This window comes from Apodemus sylvaticus, chromosome 9 (genome assembly GCF_947179515.1).
Source record: "Apodemus sylvaticus chromosome 9, mApoSyl1.1, whole genome shotgun sequence".
Lineage (NCBI taxonomy): Eukaryota > Metazoa > Chordata > Mammalia > Rodentia > Muridae > Apodemus > Apodemus sylvaticus.
In genome coordinates this window covers 48,428,867-48,452,788 of record NC_067480.1, presented here as the reverse complement: position 1 = coordinate 48,452,788, position 23,922 = coordinate 48,428,867, and the positions used below count along the sequence as shown (strand labels likewise).

Below are 23,922 nucleotides of genomic sequence, written 5' to 3'. Positions count from 1 at the left end.
CTGACTAGCACTGAGCTTTGCACATCCCTTTTGGTGAAGTAATATCATCCCCATTTCAGAGATAAAACTCCTTTAGCACAGAGGAAGTTCCTTGAGCAGGCCCTTTGACCAAGGTACCAGGGTGAATGGGCATTTGAACATAGGCAGTGAATTCCAAACGTGAGGAAGGAAGCACTGTGGTACCCAGCCCCTCTGACGCCCACAATGTATATCATTACCCTTTTGGAGACCTATGCTCCAGGCAGAAACTTCATCCCATGTTGACCTCATACTGGCATGCTGGTCTCTTAAAAACTCCTGACAGCCAACTGCAGTTTGAGTTCTATTCAATTTTCTACCTCACAGAGCAATACCAGGGAGAGAGAAGCTACTGATACCTTTCCAATATGATTTATTAGCTACAGCTATCTGGACTGTGGAGCTTTCTTACTGCCACCTGACCTGTGTTTTCAGCCTTCCTAATGTTTGCGTTGCTGCCCTGACCTTGCAGAGTGACCTGGAATAGCTTTCCTATTTCCTGGTGTGTGTCCACTTCAGAGCCAGGCTGTCAGCCCAGGCAAGCCTGTCAATTAGTATCTCAAGGGTTTGGGATGGGGTCTGCAGCCCATTGAAGAGCACAATCTTACACTAACCTCCAAATTCCTTCTCTTAATTGAGCATTCATTAGTTTGCAGGAACAAAGGCAGGCATTCTCTATTATAAAGCAGAGGTAAAAATGGTGGCTATGTTTTGTTTGGCCTGCAGAGTGTTTAAATATTGAGAAATTTCACATAAAATACGGATTTCCGGCTTCTCTCAGAAAATGGACAGAGCTGGTGACTCTGGGGGCTCCTGAATAAAAGCTGTTCCCTCAGAGCGACCCTCAGGCTCACTGTCCCCACCTGAAGTCTCTCTTGTGGCCACTTCAGCCAGACCCCACTTCAGTGTCTCTGCAGGAATCCCAGCCAATGTAGCGCTGTCCTAAATCTGTGTTTCTCTTCTTTACGATGTTGAACAGACCTGTGAGACTGCCATTCTGAATGGTTGTCATGTCCACATGCATTTGGTATCCTGGGCCATCGGTGGTGCTAAGGGGGCTTTCTACCCCAGTTCCTGGCATTTGTCATGAGTGCTTGGGACACCCACATTGCTTACCACTTTCTTCTGTGTAGATGAATACACAAATGACTAACTCTTAGGAATACAGAATTCTGTGACAAGAAACCCATTCAGCAGCTGAATGTTAGAGCGGCTTGTGTAGCACCACTGTTGCTGCCTATACCTTCTGCTACAAAGATCACCCCCACTGTCACAACTGATCCCTAATCTTACTTAAGATCCCAGGAGCAAATGCATTCATGCTTTACTGAGACTTAATGAGAGGTTAAAAACCAAACAGCAATGGGAAAAGCTGCCCTTGTCAGCCTTCTCATTTTCCCTCCAAAGACAGATGTGCTCCTGTTGAAAGCAGCAAGCTGTGAGTACAGATGGAATTATAAGCCAGGATCACAGGGAGACAATGGTGTCAGCTAGGACAGTGTGCTAAGTGGCTTATAGGGCTGCTGTACTTCCTGGTTCCTCAGGACAATGCACGTGAATAAACTCTGGAAAGGGCCAGACTTCCTAAGGCCTTCAGTCCCTTCTGGACTCTTCTGGTGTCCTTGAAGACGAGGTGAAAATGTGCTAGGAGGTTGGCATTTGGTACCAAGGGGTAAAATCCCATGGACACCACCAGGGAGACTATGCCAAGAAGAGCCATTAGTCCTTTCCTGAGAAATGAGTCCCTCAGTTGTTCCACAGCCGGTACATACCGTTTCTGGGCTATTCGCGCTTAATACTTAGTTGCTGAAGGAATGAATGCATATGGAGGAAATACCCAGCCAGGGGTTGGGTAACAGACAACTGGGCTCATGCTTCTGGTGCATAGGCAGAAAGTGAAGATTACAAACCCAACTCTGCAGCCTGGGCACACTGGAATCTTACTCCTGAAGAGTGCCACCACTGAACCCATTCCATGAACCCATTACCGAGACATTGTCCAGACAATTTTTATGCACTAAATAGAATATTTTTCAGGAATGTCATGACTAGTGATAATTTTTTCTTTCTGTTTTTAGTGATGGGAATATTACAACTCATGTCACAGAGGGCTATGAGATTATTAAACCAAAGAGTCTTCTTCCCACTCTTGTGTGCCTGGCTCACATCTGCAGGCTCTGAATCTAACTTATAATCTGTTCCTAGGAGGCCTTCCCTGACAGCCAAATTATGGGGAGGTTCCAATTACTATCGCTGCATATCAAATTACCCTCAATCTAGCGGCATAAAACAGTCATGTTATTATGCCCACAGTCTGCAGATCACACGAGATACAACAGAGGTGGCTTACAGTGTTCTAACTACTTGCATACTCATTTATACCCTGGGCTAACAGTACACGAAGGTCAAGGCTGGAGTTTTCCCTCATATACCCAGTTGGTGGCTGCCAATTCAGGCTCAGCTGGGGTGTGAGTCACGGTGACTAAGTGTATTCCCTCCATGGGGTACCTTATAACATGATGGCTCAAGCCAAGTCTTGAAGCTATATTACCTTTTAAATACCTTGGCCTTGAAAAATCACATAGAAAAACTTATAATGTCACAGCCGCCCAGCCAGATCCGGGGAAAGAGGATTTTTACCCCCTTCACTCTCAGTGGAGGTAGGTGAGTGACAGGTAAGTGAGCCCCACGGGACGGGAGGTAGTGTGCATCCACTCTATAGTCTGCCACAATCTGCTCCACCAGGTTGGTGTGTTTCCCAGTCATTCTGTAACAAACACACTGACACAAAGGGGCAAAGCAGCCCTGGCATCTAGCACCCATGGGTACCTTCACATGTGGCATGCATGCACTCCAACATACACACAGATTTAAAAAGTGAAAATAAGTCTTTAAAAGGGGCCAGAGCTGGCAAGACAGCTCAGAGGGTAAGGAGGCGTTCCCGAAGCATGATGGGCTTTGGAGCCCACACAGTAAAGGAGAAGGCAGACCTCCACAAGCTGCTCCTGGGCCTCCACACTGTGGCACATGCACTACAGAAGTAAGTATATTAAAAGTTAAAGGCAGCCATATCTATCTCACAAAGTTGTTTAGGGGATTAAATATAAGTGATGTGCAGGTGTGAGGTGGCATTATTACAGAGCAGGGTAGTTTATAATATGCTTATATATTCTTTACCATGTGAAAAGTGAGGGCTGGAGAGGTGGTGGATAAAGTGCTTGCTTTGTGAACACACAAAAGTCCTGGGTTCCATCCCCAGAGCCCACATAAAAAGGCTGGATGTGGTGGTGTGACTTGTAACACAGCTCTGCAGAAGTAGACACAGACAGGTCCCTGGGCTTGCTGCCAGGGAAGCCTACATGGTAACCCCTAGGCCACCAGTGAGAGATGCTACCAAAACAAAAACAAGAAAGAAAAACAAAGAAAGTGGACACTAAAACACTAAAAGTGTACCTGAGAAATTAGATTGAAAGTTGTTCTCTGGTTTGTATGTGCACATGCATGAACACACATGAACATAAACACACACATGAAAGAGAAAAATGGAGTCTGATTCTTCTCTTCAGGCTACTGGCTCATAGCCTGCACCACTGGAACATGCTTTAGCAATTCTGTTTTAACCATAAGAACATGGCAGAAATGACAGCACCTGGGCTTCTAAGGCCAGGCCACACAGAGAGAATTACATCATCTACCTCTTACTCTCTCAAACCATTCTCAAGCCAGCTATCACACCATGAGGACTCCTTGGGCATCCTGTAGCGTGGCCCATGTGGCCTCCCACTGACAGTCAGCCCCCCGCCCCAGTCTGCCAGCTGTGGAGTAGCTGACACTGCTCCTGCTGGCGACCACAGGCCCCACCCAGGGTACTCCTTGCAACCTCAGCTCAACTGAACTTCTCAGGAATTTCTGGCCCATAACAACCGTGAGAGACAATTACTGTTCATTCTTGTGTTAAATTATATGTTTGGGGGTAATCTGTTGTATATCAATAGATAATGAATACACAGAAATATGCCCTACTAACTGATATCTACATGACGGGCTCTGTAGCCTCTCTGCTTGCATTCCTGGTGACATTTGTATGTGAGGTGTCAGGCTGGGCAGTCAGGCTATGGACAGCTCAATAATACTCCTGGCAGCAAGTATTCTTTGAAAACAGTCCTTAATGAGTCCGTACGATGATGGATTTTATATAAATGGAAAACAACACAAAAATCGCCACCAATACAGAGATGACTGAAAATAAGTAGGAGCCAAGGGTCCCAAGAAAGTGACTTCAATACTGACTGGCCACCTTCCAATTCTGTGGCTGCATCCTCAGGCAGTAGATGGTGCTTGTGCCAGAGGGGCTTATGAGCAGCTTCTGGGCCCTCTGCTGAGGTCTCTCTACCTAGGTAATGGGGCTTTCTATCCAAATTCATACAAGGTCCTCATTCTGAGCTGGTTTTAAAAAAAAGTTTCATAAGTTCTGTACTTGGATGTGAACATTTTTTCTGCTACAATCCTGTTCATCTCCCCAGTCCTTTAATGCATCTGTGAACCTCACTGTAGTTGGGTATGGTGCTAAGACTAACTAGCCACCAGAAGCACAGTCCTTGCCACCACTTTGTTATTTACTTGCTTTATTCCCTTCAGCTAACATTTCCTATCAGCAAATCACAAAAATCACTCACTCACTCAATCAATCAACCAAGAACTAAACTGAACTGAACTAAGCAACACTAAACCAAACCTAATTCAAAAAGTGCAGTCATTCTGGTCAGTGGGAAGCACAGACTGAGGCTTCTGTTCTGGATCTAGGACTAGTACATGGTATTTATCATTCTGTCTCTTCCACTTCTACACAGGATTGGGAACAGCCTGGAGTCTGATCAGGAGGCATGAATAGCCCAGCACCCACTCAGGAAACACCTGCTCCCTTGAGACTGCCAAGCTACAGGGCCTTGAAGAGTGACATTCAACCCCTTCTCACCACCTCAGAAAAAGCCTCGGAGGAAAGTGGGCACACTCATTTTTCTAAATCTTCATTTGCTTAAAAAGCATTTTCTCAAATACCTTATGTTTTCCCCCTAACTCATTAATTGTGTAGAACAACCCTGTAGAGCAGTTAACAGATTTCCTGATGTCTTAATGACAGCACACTCCCGCCACATCCCAGGGTGTGCCCAGGGTTCCTGAAGGCACAGTAGCTACAGCAGACCTAAGCACTGGCTAGGGAGCGACACAGGCGAGCTGTCACGCTTTGTGTTTCTGCTTGTTAAATCCGAATGCTCCTAATTAGTTATTCTGCCCCCTAATGCCTGGGTGGACAATGGAGCAGGGCTCAGGGCTGCTGAGGCTATGAATACAAGTTCCTCAGCCTCCTGACGCTTGGGGACTGATGACTTGGTTGTGGGCACTGAAGCACTGTGTTCCTGCTGGCTGTGGACTCAGTGACATCAACCCACAGGGGAATGAAGGTCATCACCTGTTAGTACTTTGGCAGAAGGGCAGCTGCCCTGAGTGCCCACTTAGGCCTTTCCTTTGTCTACTGCTTCTGTGAAGAGTGCCCACAGAGAACAGCACTCTGTGAGTCTGTTTGCTTGGTGGGGGCAGGGCATACAAAGTGATTCACCAAATATCCTTGAAGAGTTCAGCAAAACATATCTTCAAAGCTGGCCTGAGCTGCCTTGGACAGGGCCTTTCTGTGAACTTGCTGCTGCTGCTCTAGGAGCCTCTGAGGTGGGTCACCAGAGACGCTGCTCCTGTGCAACACTCCTGACAGACGTTTATGTCACACTGATGAATAGGGCAACTCTGCAAAATCTCAGCTGAGAAGTTTGCCATCCAGGGACATTTAGTGAGTATTCACAAAGACTGCAAAAATTAGCAAGGCATGCCTGCAATCCCAGTACTCTGGAGGCAAAAGCACGAAGACTGGAATGGAAGTCAGCCTGGGTGGCATAGCAAGACCTGTCTAAAATACAAACAAAACGTGGGGCAACATTAAACAACTCACAATTATCTTGATAGTCAAAAGCAGAGCACAGGGGCCAGGAAATGGCTCAGTGAGTAAGAGCGCTTGCTGTGGAAGGAGGAGGACCTGAGTTCAGATCCCAGGAGCCCATGTAAAAGCCTGTTTTGGCTCTGAGAAGCTCAGGGTTAGCCAGCCTAGCCTGAACGGCAAAGTGCAGGGTTAGTGAGAGAACCAGGTGGAAAAGGATAGAGGCAGACACCTGACATAATCTTCTGTATGCATGTACAAGAGAGAGAGAGAGAGAGAGAGAGAGAGAGCACACAGAGACACACACACACACACACACACACACACACACACACACACACGCACACACGCACAGACACACACACACACACACATGTACAGACAGACAGACACACACACATGTACAGACAGACACAAACACACACACACACACACACACACACACACACACACACGTACAGACAGACAGACAGACACACACACGTACAGACAGACACAAACACACACACACACAGACAGACACAAACACACACACACACACGTACAGACAGACACAAACACACACACACACACATGTACAGATAGACACAAACACACACACACACACACACACAGTGGTGGTGGATATGCATCCCCTCTCTCCTGTCTATCCAGCCACAGAGTCACTGAATATGCACACGTGTGAGATGGCGACCATCTGACCATTGGACCATCTGGTCTAGGACACTCTGGAGAGGTATTTTGCACTTGGCTATAGCTCAGTCTTTTCGTGACACTCCAGGTCTTCTGGCCCTCCCTCTGCTTTGGCATCCTTCCCACTCACAACTCTACTTAAAATTCTCAACTTTTCCATCTCTTTTCTTCATTAAAAGCAATCTATTGAGCCAAGTGATAGTGGCACACACCTTTAATTTATCAGCACTTGAGAGGCTGAGGCAGGGGAATTGCTGATTTATCGCCAGCCAACCAGAGTGAGTTCTAGAACAGCATAGTTACAGAGAGAAACCCTGTCTCAAAACACTGAAAAAAAGTAATCTATTGAAATGTTTCTTCCTGTTTGCAATGTGTTAGCACCACTGTGAATGCGGGGCAGTGTAAGGAATCATTTTTCTCACTATAAATTTTTTTTTTTTTTTTTTTTTGAGACAGGGTTCTCTGTGTAGCCCTGGTTGTCCCGGAACTCACTCTGTAGACCAGGCTGGCCTCGAACTCAGAAATCCACCTGCCTCTGCCTAGCAAGTGCTGGGATTAAAGGTGTGTGCCACCACTGCCCAGCTCTCACTATAACTTAAAAGTAAGGTCCATTTTGGAAAATTTGGAATCCAGGAAAAGTAGATAATGAGGAAGAGGTCCTTTAAATTGTCCCATGAGAAAGATTTGTGAGGGGATGAGATGGTGAGTAAGGGAAAGGGCAAAGAAGGGCTACACTAGCCCTCTGCCTCACCCCTGGGAGGGCTACACTAGCCCTCTGCCTCACCCCTGGGACCATCCAGGATACTTTCTGTTGAATCACACATGACTAGAATCACTGAATGCTTAACTTACAAGTTTCCTGGAGGTGAGTAACACCAGAGGAAATGGTGATTGATATATATATATATATATCATATGTATATATATAGATATAGATATAGATATGGATAGATAGAGATAGAGATAGATAGATAGAGATAGATAGATATAGATATGGTTTTGTTTCATAGCACACAAAAAAAGGTCCTAGCCTTTCAGAAGGAACGTTAGAAGAATTCTCTTATTTACACTCTAGGGAATGCCATATTCAACCAGAATTCTAACTGGATCCATACAAACAGCTAAGAACAGCTCTACAGAAACTTTCATATACTCATAGTCTGCTGGTAAGATGTGGAAACTTTTAAGTCATTGTTAAAAGAACCAAGAGGGTAGAAGTAAGTAGCTTGTCTACTACTCACAAGGAACAGGGGAAACCCAGGGCAATGGGAATGTGCTGCTATTGCTACAATCTTGTTGGGACACAACCTTCTATTGTGTTTCTGTCTTAAAGTCTTCCCATGTATATCTGATAATGATGGATACATTGAAACTAACAAAACAAGGGCTGGAGAGATGGCTCAGTATTTAAATGTACTTGCTGCTCTTTGAGAGGTTCTGGGTTTAATTTCCAGCATGCACATGGTAGCTCACAAGTGTCTTGTAACTCCAGTTCCAGGGTATCTGACGCCCTCTTTCGGCCTCTAATGGCACCAGGAATCATATGGTGCACAGATGTACATGCAGAGAAAACACCTATACACATGAAATAAAACAACAAAACAAATTCTATTCTATTCCCTTCTCTCAAGGTATCAAAACAAGCAAAAAACTCTTGAAAGAAATTTCCCTATTAAAATTCCCACTTTATATGCCCCCATGTTCACAAAAGTTTAGTGGCTGTCTGCGCCTTTTTAGCCCTTTGAGAGTTTAAAAAACACTGTGTATTTGCACCTCCTAACAGAAAGCCTCTCCCCCATATATGCCAAAAAACAAACAACAAAAAGCACCCCAAACAAAACAAAGTGTCCCACAAAGAACCTCAATAGCAGGGGCTGGGAAGATGCTCAGCAGCTGAGAACTCTTGCTTCTCAGGAAGGGGACCCGAGTTTGATTCCCAGCACTGATGTTGAGTGGCTAGCAACCAACCACATATGACTACAGCCTCAGGGGAGCTGACATTCTTCGCTGGCTTCCGTGGGTATCATCACATAGACATACACATACACATACACATAGAGATATACACAGATATACAGAAGTTTTTTTTAAAAAGTTTAAAAAAAAAAAAAACCTAAATAGTATTTTTTTTCTTTGAGCCAGGGCCTCACTATGTAAGCCTGGCTGTCCTGGAATTTGCTCTGTAGACAAAAGTGGACTTGAACTCAGAGATCCGCATGCCTCTGGTCCCGAATACTGGGATGAAAGGCATGCACTACCACTTCAGCCTGAATATCATTTTCTAAGATCCTTTTGGTTGAACAGAAATTCATTTGGAACCAAGTTTTACGAAATGAGTGAGTTGAGCTGGTACTCTAGATTTCCTAGGAACTGGAGAACCTTTGCCTGCCCTTATAGTGCTCCCTTGGCCCTTCTGCTAGGTTGGAATGATCCTTGGTTCTATCTTAATATGCTCCAGGAAATGCTGCCAACTAACTAATCACATAATATGCTGAACAACTGCTACCTTTCCATGCATGTAATACTCAGAGAGCAGACTAAACACCAGTGAATCACACAGGCCACGAGGACTGAGCACTGGCACTCTGGTGCCAATAGCTAGCAGGTGATTTGCTTTCTGCTAAGCAACTGCCAGCTCTTGCAATTTATTCTCACATACCCAAGTATACCACAGTAAGAATGAATATACCCAAAAGTGTCAGAGAATTAAAACAGTAATTTCTCGACTGTAACAAAAGTTGTATTAGGTAGCTAAAAGTCTTTAGCCATTGTTGATTGAGTATATGTGCTAAAAATTTGAGTACTGTTATAAAAATAAGACTTAGGAGGGAGTATGATTTTTTTTGGTACCATAATGTTTTCAATATCTTTAAACAACATTAGTGCTTTGTGTACTACATACACTATTTTAAAATTATGCATAAATATAAACTTCCTCTTTACTATGTCTATTATTATTTATTTATAAATAAATAAATGTGTGTGTGTGTATGTGTGTGTGAGAAAGAGAGAGGGGGGAGAGAGGGAGGGAGGGAGGGAGGGAGGGAGAGAGGGAGGGAGGGAGGGAGGGAGGGAAGAAGAGAGTCTGCACACAAACACACACACACACACACACACACACACACACACACGCATATACTTGTCTGTATGTGCATGATCAGACAACAGCTGATAAGTTTCATTTAGCTCTCTCCTTCCACTATGGGGGTCCCAGGGATCAAACACAGCTAACGAGGCTGGGCAGCAAGTGCCTCATCCTCAGAGCCTTCTCACCAGCTACTGTGCCTATTAGATTATAACTTCCTTTGACATTTTCTTAAAACAATCAAATTTAAGAGAAATTTGTAAAAAGGAATATGTTCTTGCTCAGGAGCTATGACTGCTCAATAATTTATGGATTTCTCTTTTTTTCACTATAAAACATATGCCTCAAAATTCCCTTTGCTATCGAACAGTTTGCTTTTACAGAAGCCCTTAAGAGGAATGGGGGAGGGGAGAGCTGACAGGAGAGGGGTTCTGGATAATGGGATTTAAAGTGAATAAATAAATAAATGAACAACAACAACAACAAAGAGTAAGAGATGGGACTGGAAGGGAGCGACAGAGATGGCTCAGTTCATAGGCAGCCAGGAAAGGTTCCTGCTTCCCTGATACACTCTTTCAGAAAAAAATGATAGTATTGATTTTCTGCTCCAGGTCCTTTCCCCTATATCTGAGAACACTTCAGATCTAGAAAACATATTGGTTGTTTGCCCAGAAACCAAAGGGATATGGGCAGGGGTACTCTTTAGGGCTGATAGCCATGATACAGACAGATCAAAAGCTAAATCCAATTTAGTCTACCTCAGGCTGAAACAGTAATTGAATTAAACTTCCTCTAAATATGATAAGTTTGGGCTCTTAAAGCCAGGCACAAAGAACCGGGTAGAGCGAGCTGCTACATAAGTGGATGCACTGAGCTCTCGCCCCTGCCCACGGGGAGTTTGGTAAGCTGGTGATGGCTGCTATCACTCCACTGCCCAGCTGAAAACTGATTAAGCTACTTATGCAGTTTGGGGGACTAATGGCCTGGCCCACCACGAACACCACTGTCACTGACTTAAGTAAGCTGCTTGGCATTTGTAGTTTGATTATTACAAAAAGGAAAAAAGAAAGGGGTGTGTGGGGGAGACAGCAGGGTACAGGGAGGCTCTAAAGGCAGGCTCTATTATTCTAAATGGACGGGCTACTTTGACACCCCAAAACGACCATGGAATGACTCTAATTCTCTCTTCATCTGACACAAACTCATTTCTGAAGGGCCTTCTTAAAAGGGGGCTACTTTATTTTAAACCACCTTTGTAAGAACGCTTGGTGCCTTTAAACACACGTCTCAGTGGCAGTGTCTGGACCCTCAGCTATTATGGGCCAGGCAGACTGCTAAGAAGATAGACAAATAAGGTGTATCAGAAAACTCCATCAATTCTCCCTTAGAATATCATCAGGCGACTGTACCTGGAGACACATCTCTCTGCACCCTGGCCAGCCGCTTTGTAGAGGGCTTGCCTATGCAGGAAAGGCAGGCACGTCTGAAGGAGCAAGGGGGTCTAAGTGTGAAAAGGAATGTAGACTAAAGCCAGCCTTCTTTCAGGCATTTCCAATTAATGATGCACTACTTCTTCCATTTAAAACAAATGTCTTACTCCAAATGACAATGAATACAAAAGTCTTAAATTTTTATATTAAAAAACAAAAGTTTTAAATTTTTAAATGAAAAACCTTAATTAAATTAAGGTTTCATGTACCACGAACCTTGAAAAGTAGTTTACAGTCTGAGAAGTGGGCGCAGAGCAAGGGGTGAGTTTTTATGCTGATCTCACTTCTTTCGGGGCAAAATAACCAGTGAAGAAACAAAGACAGGCTCTCAGCAGTTTGAGATTTCTAAGTTGTCATACAATTATTTTTTGATTCTTAAAACAATCAGTATTTATTTAGAAAGTAAAGTTAGTGCTTTCATTCAGTGTCTGACAGCTTCTTAGCAGTGAGTAAGAATGGTTTAAATGATTAACCAAAGCTAAGCAGACTCAGATCTCAGCACTGAGCACACAGACCTTGGTTTCTTCCTGGCTGCTAACCTGTCAATCATTAAAAGTACATGTACTAACAAAATCCTAAAGGCTGGGCTTGCCTCTCTTCTGTGCTCTGCTATGTTTTATTAAATTGTATCCAACTGCTAGATTTCAGCATTTGAAGGCTTTGTGAACTCACTTAATGCCTTTCCCATGTCTTATTTTTCCCTTCACATAATTTTTAGTTGAAATATTCACATCATATAAAATTCATTATTTTTAAAAAAGCAGCAGTTTAGCTGCAGTATATTCCCAAGGCACCATCACTATCTGGATCAGACTGGAAGAGATCCACACCCACTGGCAGGCTCTGCTCACCTCCATTCTTTCCAGAGCCTGGAACCACTAATCTCTCTTCTGTCGCTGCTAATTTGCTCATAGTGGACATGCCATTTAAATAGTTGTAATGACAGCTATTTTTCCCTCTCTGGATTCTTAACTTAGCATGCTATTTCACAGGCTCGTCCATGTTTTAGTCTGTATCACGATTTCCCTTCTTTTTCTCGCTGGATAATGTTATATAATGACAACATCTTGTTCAACCATCTATCAGTTTATAAACCTCTGGCTGTTCCCCATTTTTTTCTATTGTGACTCATACTGCACTTGGGATTCTCACAAAGGTTTGGTTTTATTTGCTCTGGGGACCGGTCTTGCTATACTATGAAGCCCACACTGCCTCAATCTCCTAAGTAGCTGGAACCGCAGGGACATAAGCCCTCCCCAGTCACAGACAAGCTCTCATAAGCTCCTGGGCATACAGCTGGGAGCAGAATCTCTGGGCTACATGGAGCTGCTAAACTGCTTTCCCACGTGGCTGTTCCACTTAACTTCCCCAGTACCAAAGTATGAGTGCGCCAGGGACTCCACGTTCTTGCTTGTATTCGTCACAGTCTCATAGTACCTTTTATACCGAATCTCCCGGATTCTGATTAGAAATTAGTTAACTGAAGAAATTACTACAATGACAGATTAATTCAATGCCCAAACCACAATCCACAAAGTGACTTCTGACAGAAAATGAAAATGGAAAGCTCTCTGAGCACGTACCTGCTGCAGGTCAGCGAGAGAGTACAGGTGGATCTGTTGAAGGAGATATTCTCTGGGGAAAATTCTGGAAACAAAAGCAGACACACAGTGACCAGCAGTGCCATGAGACATGTTTCCTGTTACGTTTCTTTCAGAACCCCTTTCATCTCTTATGTTCCCAACCCTCTGAGAAGCCAACTCTTAGAGAAAACTTCCCTTTCCTCTAATGTTTTTTGGAAGGTAAACACTCTAAGTAAATATGATTTTTCATTTCTGATGTTGTCTGAAATGGCATAGTATTATGTGCCACATCTGATTTTTGTTTTGTTTTGTTTATTTTTTTCTTTTAATTTTTGGAGGTAAGTTTTTGATATGTAACCCACTGTGGCTTTGAACTCGAAATCCTTCCGCTTCGGCCTTGACAGATGCTGGGATGACAGGAGTGTATCACTATGCCTGTCCTGCTTCTGGTTTCTCATACTAGTTACGTCTCTAACACACATCTCATGTGCTTCTATGCTTCTACGCTTGTCCACCTGCCATACTGTGTAACAGGGACACCTGGACTTGCTGGCACTAACATCGGTGTAGATATAGCAGAAATGTGCTGGTTTGAATAAAAATGTCCCCAATTTCCCCCACTAGGCTCATGTTTGAATGTTGGCCTACATTTGGTAAAATTGTTTGGGAAGGGTTAGGGGTGTGGCTTTGTTGAAGGGCCTGTTGCCATGAGAGATGAACTTTGAGATTTTAAAAGCATCCTACGATAACCAGTGTGCCTCCCTCCGACCTTCTGCTCGTGGATCACGAAGCAAGCTTGTGAGCTGTGCTTGCTGCCCCGACTCTGCTGTCATCATGGACTCTAACCATCAGAAACCAGAGGCCCAGTTACATTGTTTCTTTTATAAGTCACCTTATTGTTACAGTAACAGAAGAGTAACTAATACAACCGTTTATCTAAACTTACTCATTTTAGAGTTAAGGAATATTAGAATGGCAACCTATGTGTTTGTTTCTCTAGAATCACCAATGGGCAGAGGAGAGTTCCACTGAATGTCACATTCATGAAATATTCTCTTAAGGGCACACTGAAATTAACTTTTAGATTTTCGGCACAGATGGTAACAATAAAATAAAACTGTAAATTGAGACACTGCAACAAATTTCACTAGCTGTTATTAATTTCTAGACAGATGACTGTGAGTAAATAGAAAAACAAAAATAAAAACAAAAACCAATTGTGGGCAAGCAGCTCCCGAGAAAGAGAGCACGGTAGAGACAGTTAGGAACAATATATATGCATGCATGCATACATGTACGTACACACAGACACACACACACACACAAGGTAGAGGGTAGTATACACCTGTAATCTCAGTACTTGGAAGAGTTAAGAAATCTTGAGTTCAATGTCAACCTGGGTGGTGACACTGATTCAAAATAAATAAACAACAAAAAGGAAACGATACATATTCTAACCAAACCCAAAGCCAAGCTCACAGTTGTTGGCATTTTCTCTCTGTCTCACATGGTACTATACCCTAATCTTGTGGTTGGTTGTGTGCCTCAGCTTTTAATGGCTGTGCTATCTCTACAGCTCTAACTTGTATTTTAAATGAAACCCCCAATTTATTGAACTAACATTAATGACTATCCTTTAGATGCCAAGGACGAGGAAGTCTCCGTATCTGCATTCAAGAAACATGGAGCCAAGCACAGCTAAAGGGTAAAACAAACTGGTCATTAGACTACACGCTGGAAAGAGAAGATGTTAAGAGTGCTGTGTGAGACACAGCCTTTTAGAATGGCAGATCCCAATTCTGGCTACCTATCAGAATCACTGGGGCAGTTTTAAGAAATGAGAGAACACTATCTATGTAGGATAGAGAGCAGGATACAGTGAAGGCAAAAATCCTATTACTAGTACAACCAAGGGTTAGAAACCCTGGCCTAATATGTAACTTGCTGAGGAATTCATTACTCAATCTGTTAATTAAGGGCAAATTAGTTACCAAACTCTAGAGATGAATATGTTCAGTTCTCTATCCATCTAATGCTGATTAAATGTGTATTACACACTAGGCACAGTACCACACTACTGAAAAAAAGGGTAATGAATCACTTGGCAAAGTGTTGGCTAGTAGAGGACCAAACAGCCATTCTAGGTTGGAGCTGTAGGAATAGAAGAGTTCTGTTTCAAAACACAGTTCCATTCATAGACCAAGTGACAAGGGCACTGCATTCTAGGAAACAGAACTTGGGTTCGGAGGCTAAGCTCCTTCATCTCTAATGGGCTAGGGCTGACCTGTGGCAGGAAGCAGGATGCAACTCCTGGGTGGCTGGCAGGATAAAGGAAAAGGGCTCAGCTTTGCATGCTACAGTAGATTTTTGCAGAGAAGGGCCCCTGCTGTGGAAAGTGGACCATAGTTTAAGGAACCAAGGGATACAACCAATCTCCGCACCATTAACACACAGGACAGAGATGATTAAGAGACCATTCCTCATTTTAAGCACCCAGTGTTAAGCAGCAATAATAAACAGTAAAACTTTTAACTCAGCATACATAATGTCATCCCACCTTCCAGCTGTTCTGAGCATTACATATGCACTCCATTAAAAAAACAAAACAGAACAGAAAATGGGCTCAGAGGTAAAGACTAATGTGCCCAGGATCATGAAACTACAATTCAAGGTCAAGGCTTTCTGAGCATAAAGGAGCAGCTTTTTCCAGTTTCTTCAAGTTGGGGATAGGAAGGAGAAGTGGATTTGAACTGAACATCTAATTTAGCAGTATGGTATTTGTGCTCTTTGGTGTATTTCTTTTGGGCAGCAAAAAAATCATTGACCTTTGTGTGAATATGTGTGTGTGGTATGGTGTGGTGTGGTGTGGTGTGGTGTGTGTGTGTGTGTGTGTGTGTGTGTGTGTGTATGTACAGGAGTTCAAGCCCTATGTGAAGGTGCATGTGGAGGCCAGAGGTTGACTGCTCTCACCAATGTTTTTGACACAGGGTCTCTCATTGGATTTGGGCTTACCAATATGTTAGCTCTGTCTGGCCAGTAAGCCTCAGAGATTCTCCCGTCTCTGACACCCCAGTGCTAGGATCACAGACATGCATGTCTGTTGCCAATCTTTACTGGGAGCTTAGGCCCCAATCTCAAGGCTTTGTGTGTATACAGAAGCACTTTACCAAAGCAGGCCATCTCCCAGTCTGCTTTTGTTTTGTTTCTTTTTTGAGAGACTTTTCTCTACGTTAAGCTGGTTTGCACTTGTGGTCATCATCCTGCCTCAGTATCCAACACTCGACCAATACAAGTGTACCTCACTGGGCTGGCTCCTGCGCCTTCTAAGGGCAGTAGGAAAGATGGAGAGGATCTGGCAGGTATTCCTGACAAGATATCAGAAGCTCTTTCTGAGGTAATGACAGAGATAATGAATGCTGCAGGTACACACTTATGAGGGACTTTTTCTAAGGACTGACAACACTTAGAATGGGTGAAAGATGAGGAAGAGGTCCAAGATGACTCTTTCAGTGTGGGCCAGTAGATGGTGATGCCCCTGGCCAACATGGGATCAAGCTATGAAGGAGGGAGGATGACCAAGTTATGCCTACATGTGCTATCAGAGACAGACAGGGTGTGAGGGATGCAGAAGAGACAGACACTCAAACATCAGCACAGACTGATGGGACAGATGAGAAACCGAAGGGAAGGAAGGGGGATGGGCACAGACAAAGGTTAACTCTTCGTGTTCCACTGTCTAGAACTACCTAAATGTATACTTTGATGGTTTGCAATTTTTCTTATCCTGGAAAAATGTTTTGAAAAGAACATTCATACAGAAGTTTGGGTATCTATGTTTCCTCTTTCTTTGTAGCATTGATCTGGCTTCCTCTGGTGCTTACAACTCATATAGCCACAGGAGAGTGGTCAAAACAAGGCAATTAATGACTTTATTTCAATTCCACCAATTATTTCACTAATGTTGTTCCCTTGTTCCAGGATCCTTTCCAGAATATAATACTGTATTTATGGATTATGGTCCTGTTGTCAGATGTACTTAAGTATTTTCAGGTCTCTTGAGACTCAAACACATAGAAAAAGAAGGACAGCAACAGGAAATATTATCATATTCTAACAGGTAAGACAGAGGCTGCTGGGAGTGAACGGAAGGAAGGAATCATCTTGACAGGTAAATAATGAAATTTCTTGAGTAAAAGCTACAAGGCAGCAGTGCTGAGAAACAGACACTGACCCAGGTGTGTGGGCCAGTCATCTTGCCATCCCACCGACCGCGTCCATTGGTGTAGAAACCCGTCCTTCAGTGTGGAAGGGCTGAAGGAAGGTTCTGGCACAACCTACAGCAAGGACAAACACTAGGGAGCAGATCTGTTATGTTTTGATACTTAAAACTCTCTCTGGTCTAAAATCCTAACATTTCTGTGATTAGAGTAGATATGATAAAGGAGTTATGTGTAAACTAAGTCATCCTGGCATGCTCTTGAACTTCAGACAGGTGGGGTTCTTAGTTATCCAAGCAAGCAGACACCTGTGTTGTACCTGCGACGAAGCAGGCCTTAGAACAGGTGCTGAGTGTGCTGCTTTAATGACCACAACTGATGAGTAAGGGAGAGAATTTCCAGTTTCTCCTTCCTGGGTTCTTCTTCCTTCCAAACCCTGTTCATTATTCTCTTCACAGAAGCAATTCTGGCTTCTGTCATCTCTTCTGTTCCTTCAGCATTATCTGAATAGCTGAAGGTAATTCTGCCTTTATTTAATGTTGCAAACTGTGTAAATATATTTTGCATGAATTGATTTTCCCTCTCCCTTTAAAGGAGACTCTGATGTTCCTCCAGCAGTTTGTCATCTACCGTCTCCCTGTATCAGGCTCCAGTGTTGAACACCATAATTTACACAAGGTCAGTTATGATAGACATAAAAATTGGAAAATTCAATATATGCAGAAAAGATAAAGGAACTGAGCCTACTGTGTCTGGAGAAGACGTGTGTCCAAAAGATTTAGAGGTAGCCATTAAAATGCAGACTTTTAAGAGAGATAACGTCAATCAGCCCTTCTCCCCAGGAGGAAGGAAGTTGTGACATAAAAACACTGACGCCAAAAGGGAGAATAAATCTCCCCAGAGGGGCCAGTGGGACCTAGTAAAAGCATCTCCTGTAGAGCCGCTTTTTAATGTAAATGAAAGAGAGGAGGATTTTCCTACAGACCTTTAGAGACAGGGCTGTGCTCTGGAGCTCACAGGCCTCTGCAGGAAGCATATGGATTTCCATAGCAGGGCAACAGGGCAGATAAGGCTTGCTGCCCCTTGCTCACCTCAATGGAAGCTAACTGAATTGGAAACACATTCTCCAGCCTTTCCTTCAGGCAGACTAACCACAGAGGAAAACCAGGGTGACACAAACACCAAGATCAGGTTGTCAGCCATGATGATTTTCATCTATGTGACCCCAAGAGCTGCTCTACTGTGGTTTGGGTCATATAAGACCCTTGAGGGTCAAATACAAGGGTCAAATCCAGACCCTTGAGAAAATGGAGTGAACTGGCAGGGATGCCTAGGGTCTTTTCTCCTTCAAGTCTAAATAGGACATGGGTTATAGAGGACCTAGACAGGCAGGGCCTGCTCAATCAGCAGGAAGATGCTCGATGCAGATCTGCCTAGCGGAAGGCACCTCAGGGAGGCAGTCACTTCAGGGAAGATGCTGGGAGAGCTATTTTTATATGTCTGAGAAGCAAAATTTGGTGTCCTCTAAAGATACTTTTGCCAGCATTAATTTTACTTAATACATTCAATTCAGCATGGGTAATTACTTGCATCCATTGGTCAGAAAATACTGGTCACCTTATCTACCATGAATTTAATAAATACCCCTGCAACCCATCACTATGGTTAAGAACCTAAAATTAAAATCCAAAATAAGCACAGACTTCATTGACTTAAGCAGTGCAGCAGTCAGTGTGCCTGCCACTAAAGATTAGAAAAGCACAGTTTTTAAACATACAGATATACATACGGGTGAGGGGAGCTGGCAGGTTACCTGGCCAGGGAAGGCCTCCATGAATGGGAAGTCAGGAGTCCCTGGGAGGAGGAAGTGGAGGTGGAAGGATGGATGGTGTTCTAGGTGGGAAGAGCAGCAGCAGCAGCAGCAGCAGCAGCAGCAGCAGCAGGCACTCAAAGGTTGGAGCATGCCCAGTGCTTAGTAAGCCTCTCCCGGGCAAGGGTATACTACAGAGTGTGAACTTAGATTTAGTATGAAAGTTAGTATGTACCCAGCCAGTGCATGTGTGTGTTTTGACTGTCACGATAAATCTACTTAAAAAGAAATGGGGTACCACAGAAGTTCCCTAAGTAAAAGAAGGACATGGTGAGAGCAGACGGGAAAAAGAAGGGGTGACGGCAGGAAAGCCTCGGTGAGATGAGACCTCTAAGGAGGACTACGCTTACAAGACGGACCTTCCACCACAAAGACCGGCACCTCAATCTTCAGGTCATGGCGAGCCACAAAGAAGCCTCAGTTTCCCCACTAAGTCAAGAACATAACTGGAAGCTGTGTCTCATCTCACCGAGGAAGGAAGAGGAGCCCTCTCACTGGGAGAGTGTCTGGGCTGTTGAAGATGTGAACTGTATGGTATGGCCAAGTGGAGTCTCCTGAGTCAGGCCAGGAAATTCCTGTCTCTGGCCTGTGGGTTTCAGGTGGAGCTATGATTATAATGAAGGCCAGGACAACACACCCGGGACACAGAAAAGACCTGGCCCCTGACAGACAGTGCCAGAAAGGATTGTTCCAGGGATAAGCCTGGGAAGGAACACTTTGACAGCAGAAGTGCATCAGGGAGGCCAAGGAAGGGGGGAGAAAGAATCCACAGCACAAGAGCTGCTGGGGGGAGGGGGGGCACACAACACAAGGACAACTCTCACGAGCCTTCTAGAAACGGGAATTCACCGCTGGCCTCAGATAACAGTTTGGGCAGGAGGAAGACAGCCAGACTGCAGAGGGGTGAGGGCGGTACACAACTCTTCAGAACTTAGCTTTAAAGGAAAGGAGAGAAAGTGGGCCACTGCTAAAGGAGGATACAGGGCAGAGAAAAGGTTCCTATCCTAAGAAATGGGAGAGACTAGAGCATATTTACACTAAAGTAAATTGCTAATACAGATGTAGGAACACGAACACAGGGGTAAGTAACAGAGTCTGACCCAGGAAAGGGAATGTGGGGCCAACTGGAAACTCATACACACACACACTTTTTCTTAACTAAAATGCTTTCATTTAGCTGGGTAGTGGTGGTGCATGCCTTTAATCCCAGCACTTGGGAGGCAGAGGCAGGTGGATTTGAGGCCAGCTTGGTCTACAGAGTGATTTCTAGGATAGACAGGGCTACACAGAGAAACCCTATCTCAAAAAACCCAACCCCCCCCCCCCCAAAAAAAAAGCAAAAAAAGCTTCATTGTTTACTAAAATGTCATATAACAGATATTATTTATTAATTTCTCCTATTAACTTCCAAATTTCACCATGTTAAGAACTCAAAGCTACAAACTAAGCAAAGGTCATTTGACATAACAGTCCTTTGGTAAAAAGGATCCTTGCTGCGAAAGATCTCTTTGGTTTTCAGATGAGGCTGCTATGTTTGCGGCCTCCTATGCATGAAGTGACCTCCCTGCACTATAACACTCTCAATCACCAACCCCAGCAGCATTTTTTTTTTTTTTTTAATTTTATTGGTCTTTCAAGACAGGGTTTCTCTGTGCAGCCCTGGCTGTCCTGGAACTCACTCTGTAGACCAGGCTGGCCTTGGACTCAGAAATCCACCTGCCTCTGCCTCCCAAGTGCTGGGATTACAGGCGTGTGCCACCACCGCCCGGCCCCCAGCAGCATTTCTGCAGCAGGCCAACCACACACATGGCCTGCTCATGGCAATGCAAACTCATCTAGCTGGGCTGACACGCAAGTCAAAGGACAAAAGTGCTAAGTGTCAGTCCTCTGCTTGTCTCATCCATCAAAGAAAGCCAGAGCACTGACAGGTTCTCTGGTACGGAGACTACTGAAGAAGCCTGCCACAAGTCCACAGCCATCAGCTAGCACGCCGAGGTCTAGTGACAACACTTCTATTCATCATCTTTGGAACTGAGAAGGTAACTTAGGAGAAAAGATAAAAACAGAAAAGGAAAAAGGTCATATATGATTCAGAGCCCTTACATTAGCTGACACTTGGGGGTTAAACATTCAGAGATAATTTTCTAAGAAATCTAAGACAGTATAGTCTTAAAAACAAACAAAACAAAACCCAAGGGGGAACCTCATTTCATTTTGTTCTATGGTGTTAAGTTAACAAATCAAGACCCATTTAACCTGATTAATTTCTGAGGACTTCAACTCCCACCAACTCTGGTACTCAGGACAGTGAGGGGCCGAGTTGGGCTCTGAGAGAAGGAGTCTCTTCACAAGATTTTGATAGAACTGTTAATATATATAACATTTCTGGGAACTAAGTTCTCAGAGATACACAATTGGGATTTAGAAACCCAGAGCCTGGAGCGGGTGAGAGGGCTTAGTTCGTAAGGCTCTTGCTTATGAGCATGAGGACTGGAGTTCAATTCCCACAGCATACATAAAAAGGCCCTGTGCTAAGTGTTACAGGGGCGGCCACCTGCTGCTGATTGGAATCAAAGCCTGATCCACAGGATGGATTGTATATACAGAATACAATACATGCTTGGTACTGGAACCCTAGTACCGAGCTGGGAAGATCACAGACCCTAGACGAAACTCACTACTATTGTTTGCTAAACATGTGATAAAACTGCCTTCTAAAATATTCATAGATTAGCGAAGGTCTTAGCCTTTGTCAGAGGAACTTCTTACTGCAATGGAAGTAGCTGACACTGAAACTGGTACTAACTGCAGAGAATAAAGGACAGAGAAGTCCTCAGCCTGCAGTGGGATACCTACACCACACTCTCTAAGGCTTAGGACACATCTAGCAAGAGGGGACAAACAGAATGGAAGAACAGGAGGATGGGCAAGGATGTGGTGCCACACTCACAAACTGCATTCTGAGCATACACAATGCAGGCATAACATTGGCTCTGCCAACATTTTATCATAGTATAGAGATAGCTCAGTGGATTTTAAGTGTTCTTTTTTTTTATTTCTATAGATTTCTTAAAATTATTTTTAATTATGTGAAGGTGTGTGTACATGCATGCAGACGCCCATGGAGGTGAGAGAAGTTGCCTCCCGGAGCTGGAGCTACAGTTACAGGCGGTTGTGGAGCACTTGGGCCCAGGGAGGAGCAGGGTGTTCCTAACCCTCAGCCATCTCTCTAGCCCAGGGCTCCTGGCAGTTAAGAGCAGCTGGGGGAAGGGGTGAAACTTTCTTCTGTAGTGTAGCAACCCATAAGTTGCCCATGTTCTAGTAAATAACTTCCCACTCATTCTCCTTCAGGCAACCCTAATTAAACTCAGGGTCTCACACAAAGAAGGGGGCTTTTGGGGAACAAGGGAGCTTTCAATGAGAGAAGGCACTGGGGTAAAAATTACTTAAATTCAGCATATACATGGAAACTATCAAAAATAAATAAAAAAATATTTGTGAAAATGTCAGCTGCAGTTACAGGTACTTCCACTGCTGGTGGGTGAGAGAGACAGGAAGATCCCTAGAGTCCACTGTCAGCTAGCCTAACCAAATCACAGCCTCGGGCCAGTGAGAGACTGTGCCTCAAAAACCATGGGACATGGCTCCCAAGGAACAATCCCCTAGGCTGGCTTCTGGCCTATATATGCATGTGCACACATACAGGCATACATGCATACACACACACACACACACACACACAGAGAGAGAGAGAAAGAGAGAGACAGACACACACAGAGTAAAGTGAAGGGTGTTGGAATGTAATTATTTCAATTTAAACAGACTTTAAAGAAAAAAATTACAACATACATATTCATATACATAACAAAAAAGATAATGCCAAATACAGATCTCTGGAATTTGTTTCTGAATAATAAGGGTCTGAAAAATAAGTAGAGGTGAGTAAAGGATAATTTACAAAGAAAACCATTTATTCACATATTACTGCTGCATTTTTCAGGAATATGTGATCCAGGTAGGTAATCTGTACTGAGGTCCAGGAGCCATAGTGACTTGGCACCCGCATCAAAATCTGTAAAAAGCACCGTGAGGCATCCAAGGAAGAGCAATTTGGTGTTAGTGATATGAGCTGCAAACTCTCCTGAAATAGTTACATTAGGCTGGATATGGAGAGGACTCATACGTCCAACCATGCTCTGAGCTAATGGAAAAACAATTTGAAATCAAAGGCAGGTATTTCGATGAGAACCCTCACTGAAGAAATGAGCTTCAATCATTTCTCTAGGTGCCTCATTTTGCTAATCTCATTGGCAGAGAAGGTGGCAAGCTTGCACAAGGTATTATATCTAGTAGACAGTCACAAGAAATAAGGGTTTCCTTTACCAGGTCACTCAGAAAGTGTGTGTAAGCTACTTAGCAACAATCTGAAGACTGGAGTAGCAATGCCGGGGAAGAAATTTGGGCTGTGATTATTCTGGGGCCCAGCATAACAGTGACAGATCACATCCCTTTTATAAATCCCAGCTCAAATTCCTAAAGTAGTTTAAATAAGAACAAGAATGTCAGACTTTTAATACAACATTCCAAAAAATGATTTTAGGTAATGATACATTTTATTTTACAAAGAAGCAAACTTACTTCCTAATGTTTTGAAGAACTTTTGAGTAAAGAGCTATGTCTGTGTACAGTTTAGTACAATTAACACACAGCTTCTCAGTACGCCTTCCTCAAGCTTATTAATCTGTTTACTATGGTATGGAATGGCCTTGCAGGCAGCCTCTAGCTCCATCTTATATTTATGATATTGGTATTTATATATAAGATATATATCTAATATATTTCTGGCTGAATGACACCTCTGGAGGAAGAAGGAAAGGAGGCAGCACCGGAGAGCAGCAGACAGACAATTTACAAACCACATTTCTAGAGTTGGTCCAAAAGAAAAATCATTTATGATGCAATCAAAGGACAGTTGCTTTG

The 23,922-nt window shown here is 43.7% G+C and overlaps 1 protein-coding gene across 4 annotated transcripts in view; it reads right to left on the bottom strand.

Moving 5' to 3' along the window:
- Nucleotides 1-23,922, bottom strand: part of Plekhm3 (pleckstrin homology domain containing M3) — a 168,459-nt gene that overhangs the window by 56,866 nt on the left and 87,671 nt on the right. For all 4 annotated transcript variants that reach the window (XM_052192009.1, XM_052192006.1, XM_052192007.1 and 1 more), the window contains one exon: nt 12,856-12,919. In XM_052192009.1, coding sequence (XP_052047969.1) covers nt 12,856-12,919 — 64 coding nt within the window. The remainder of the gene's footprint in view (nt 1-12,855; nt 12,920-23,922) is intronic.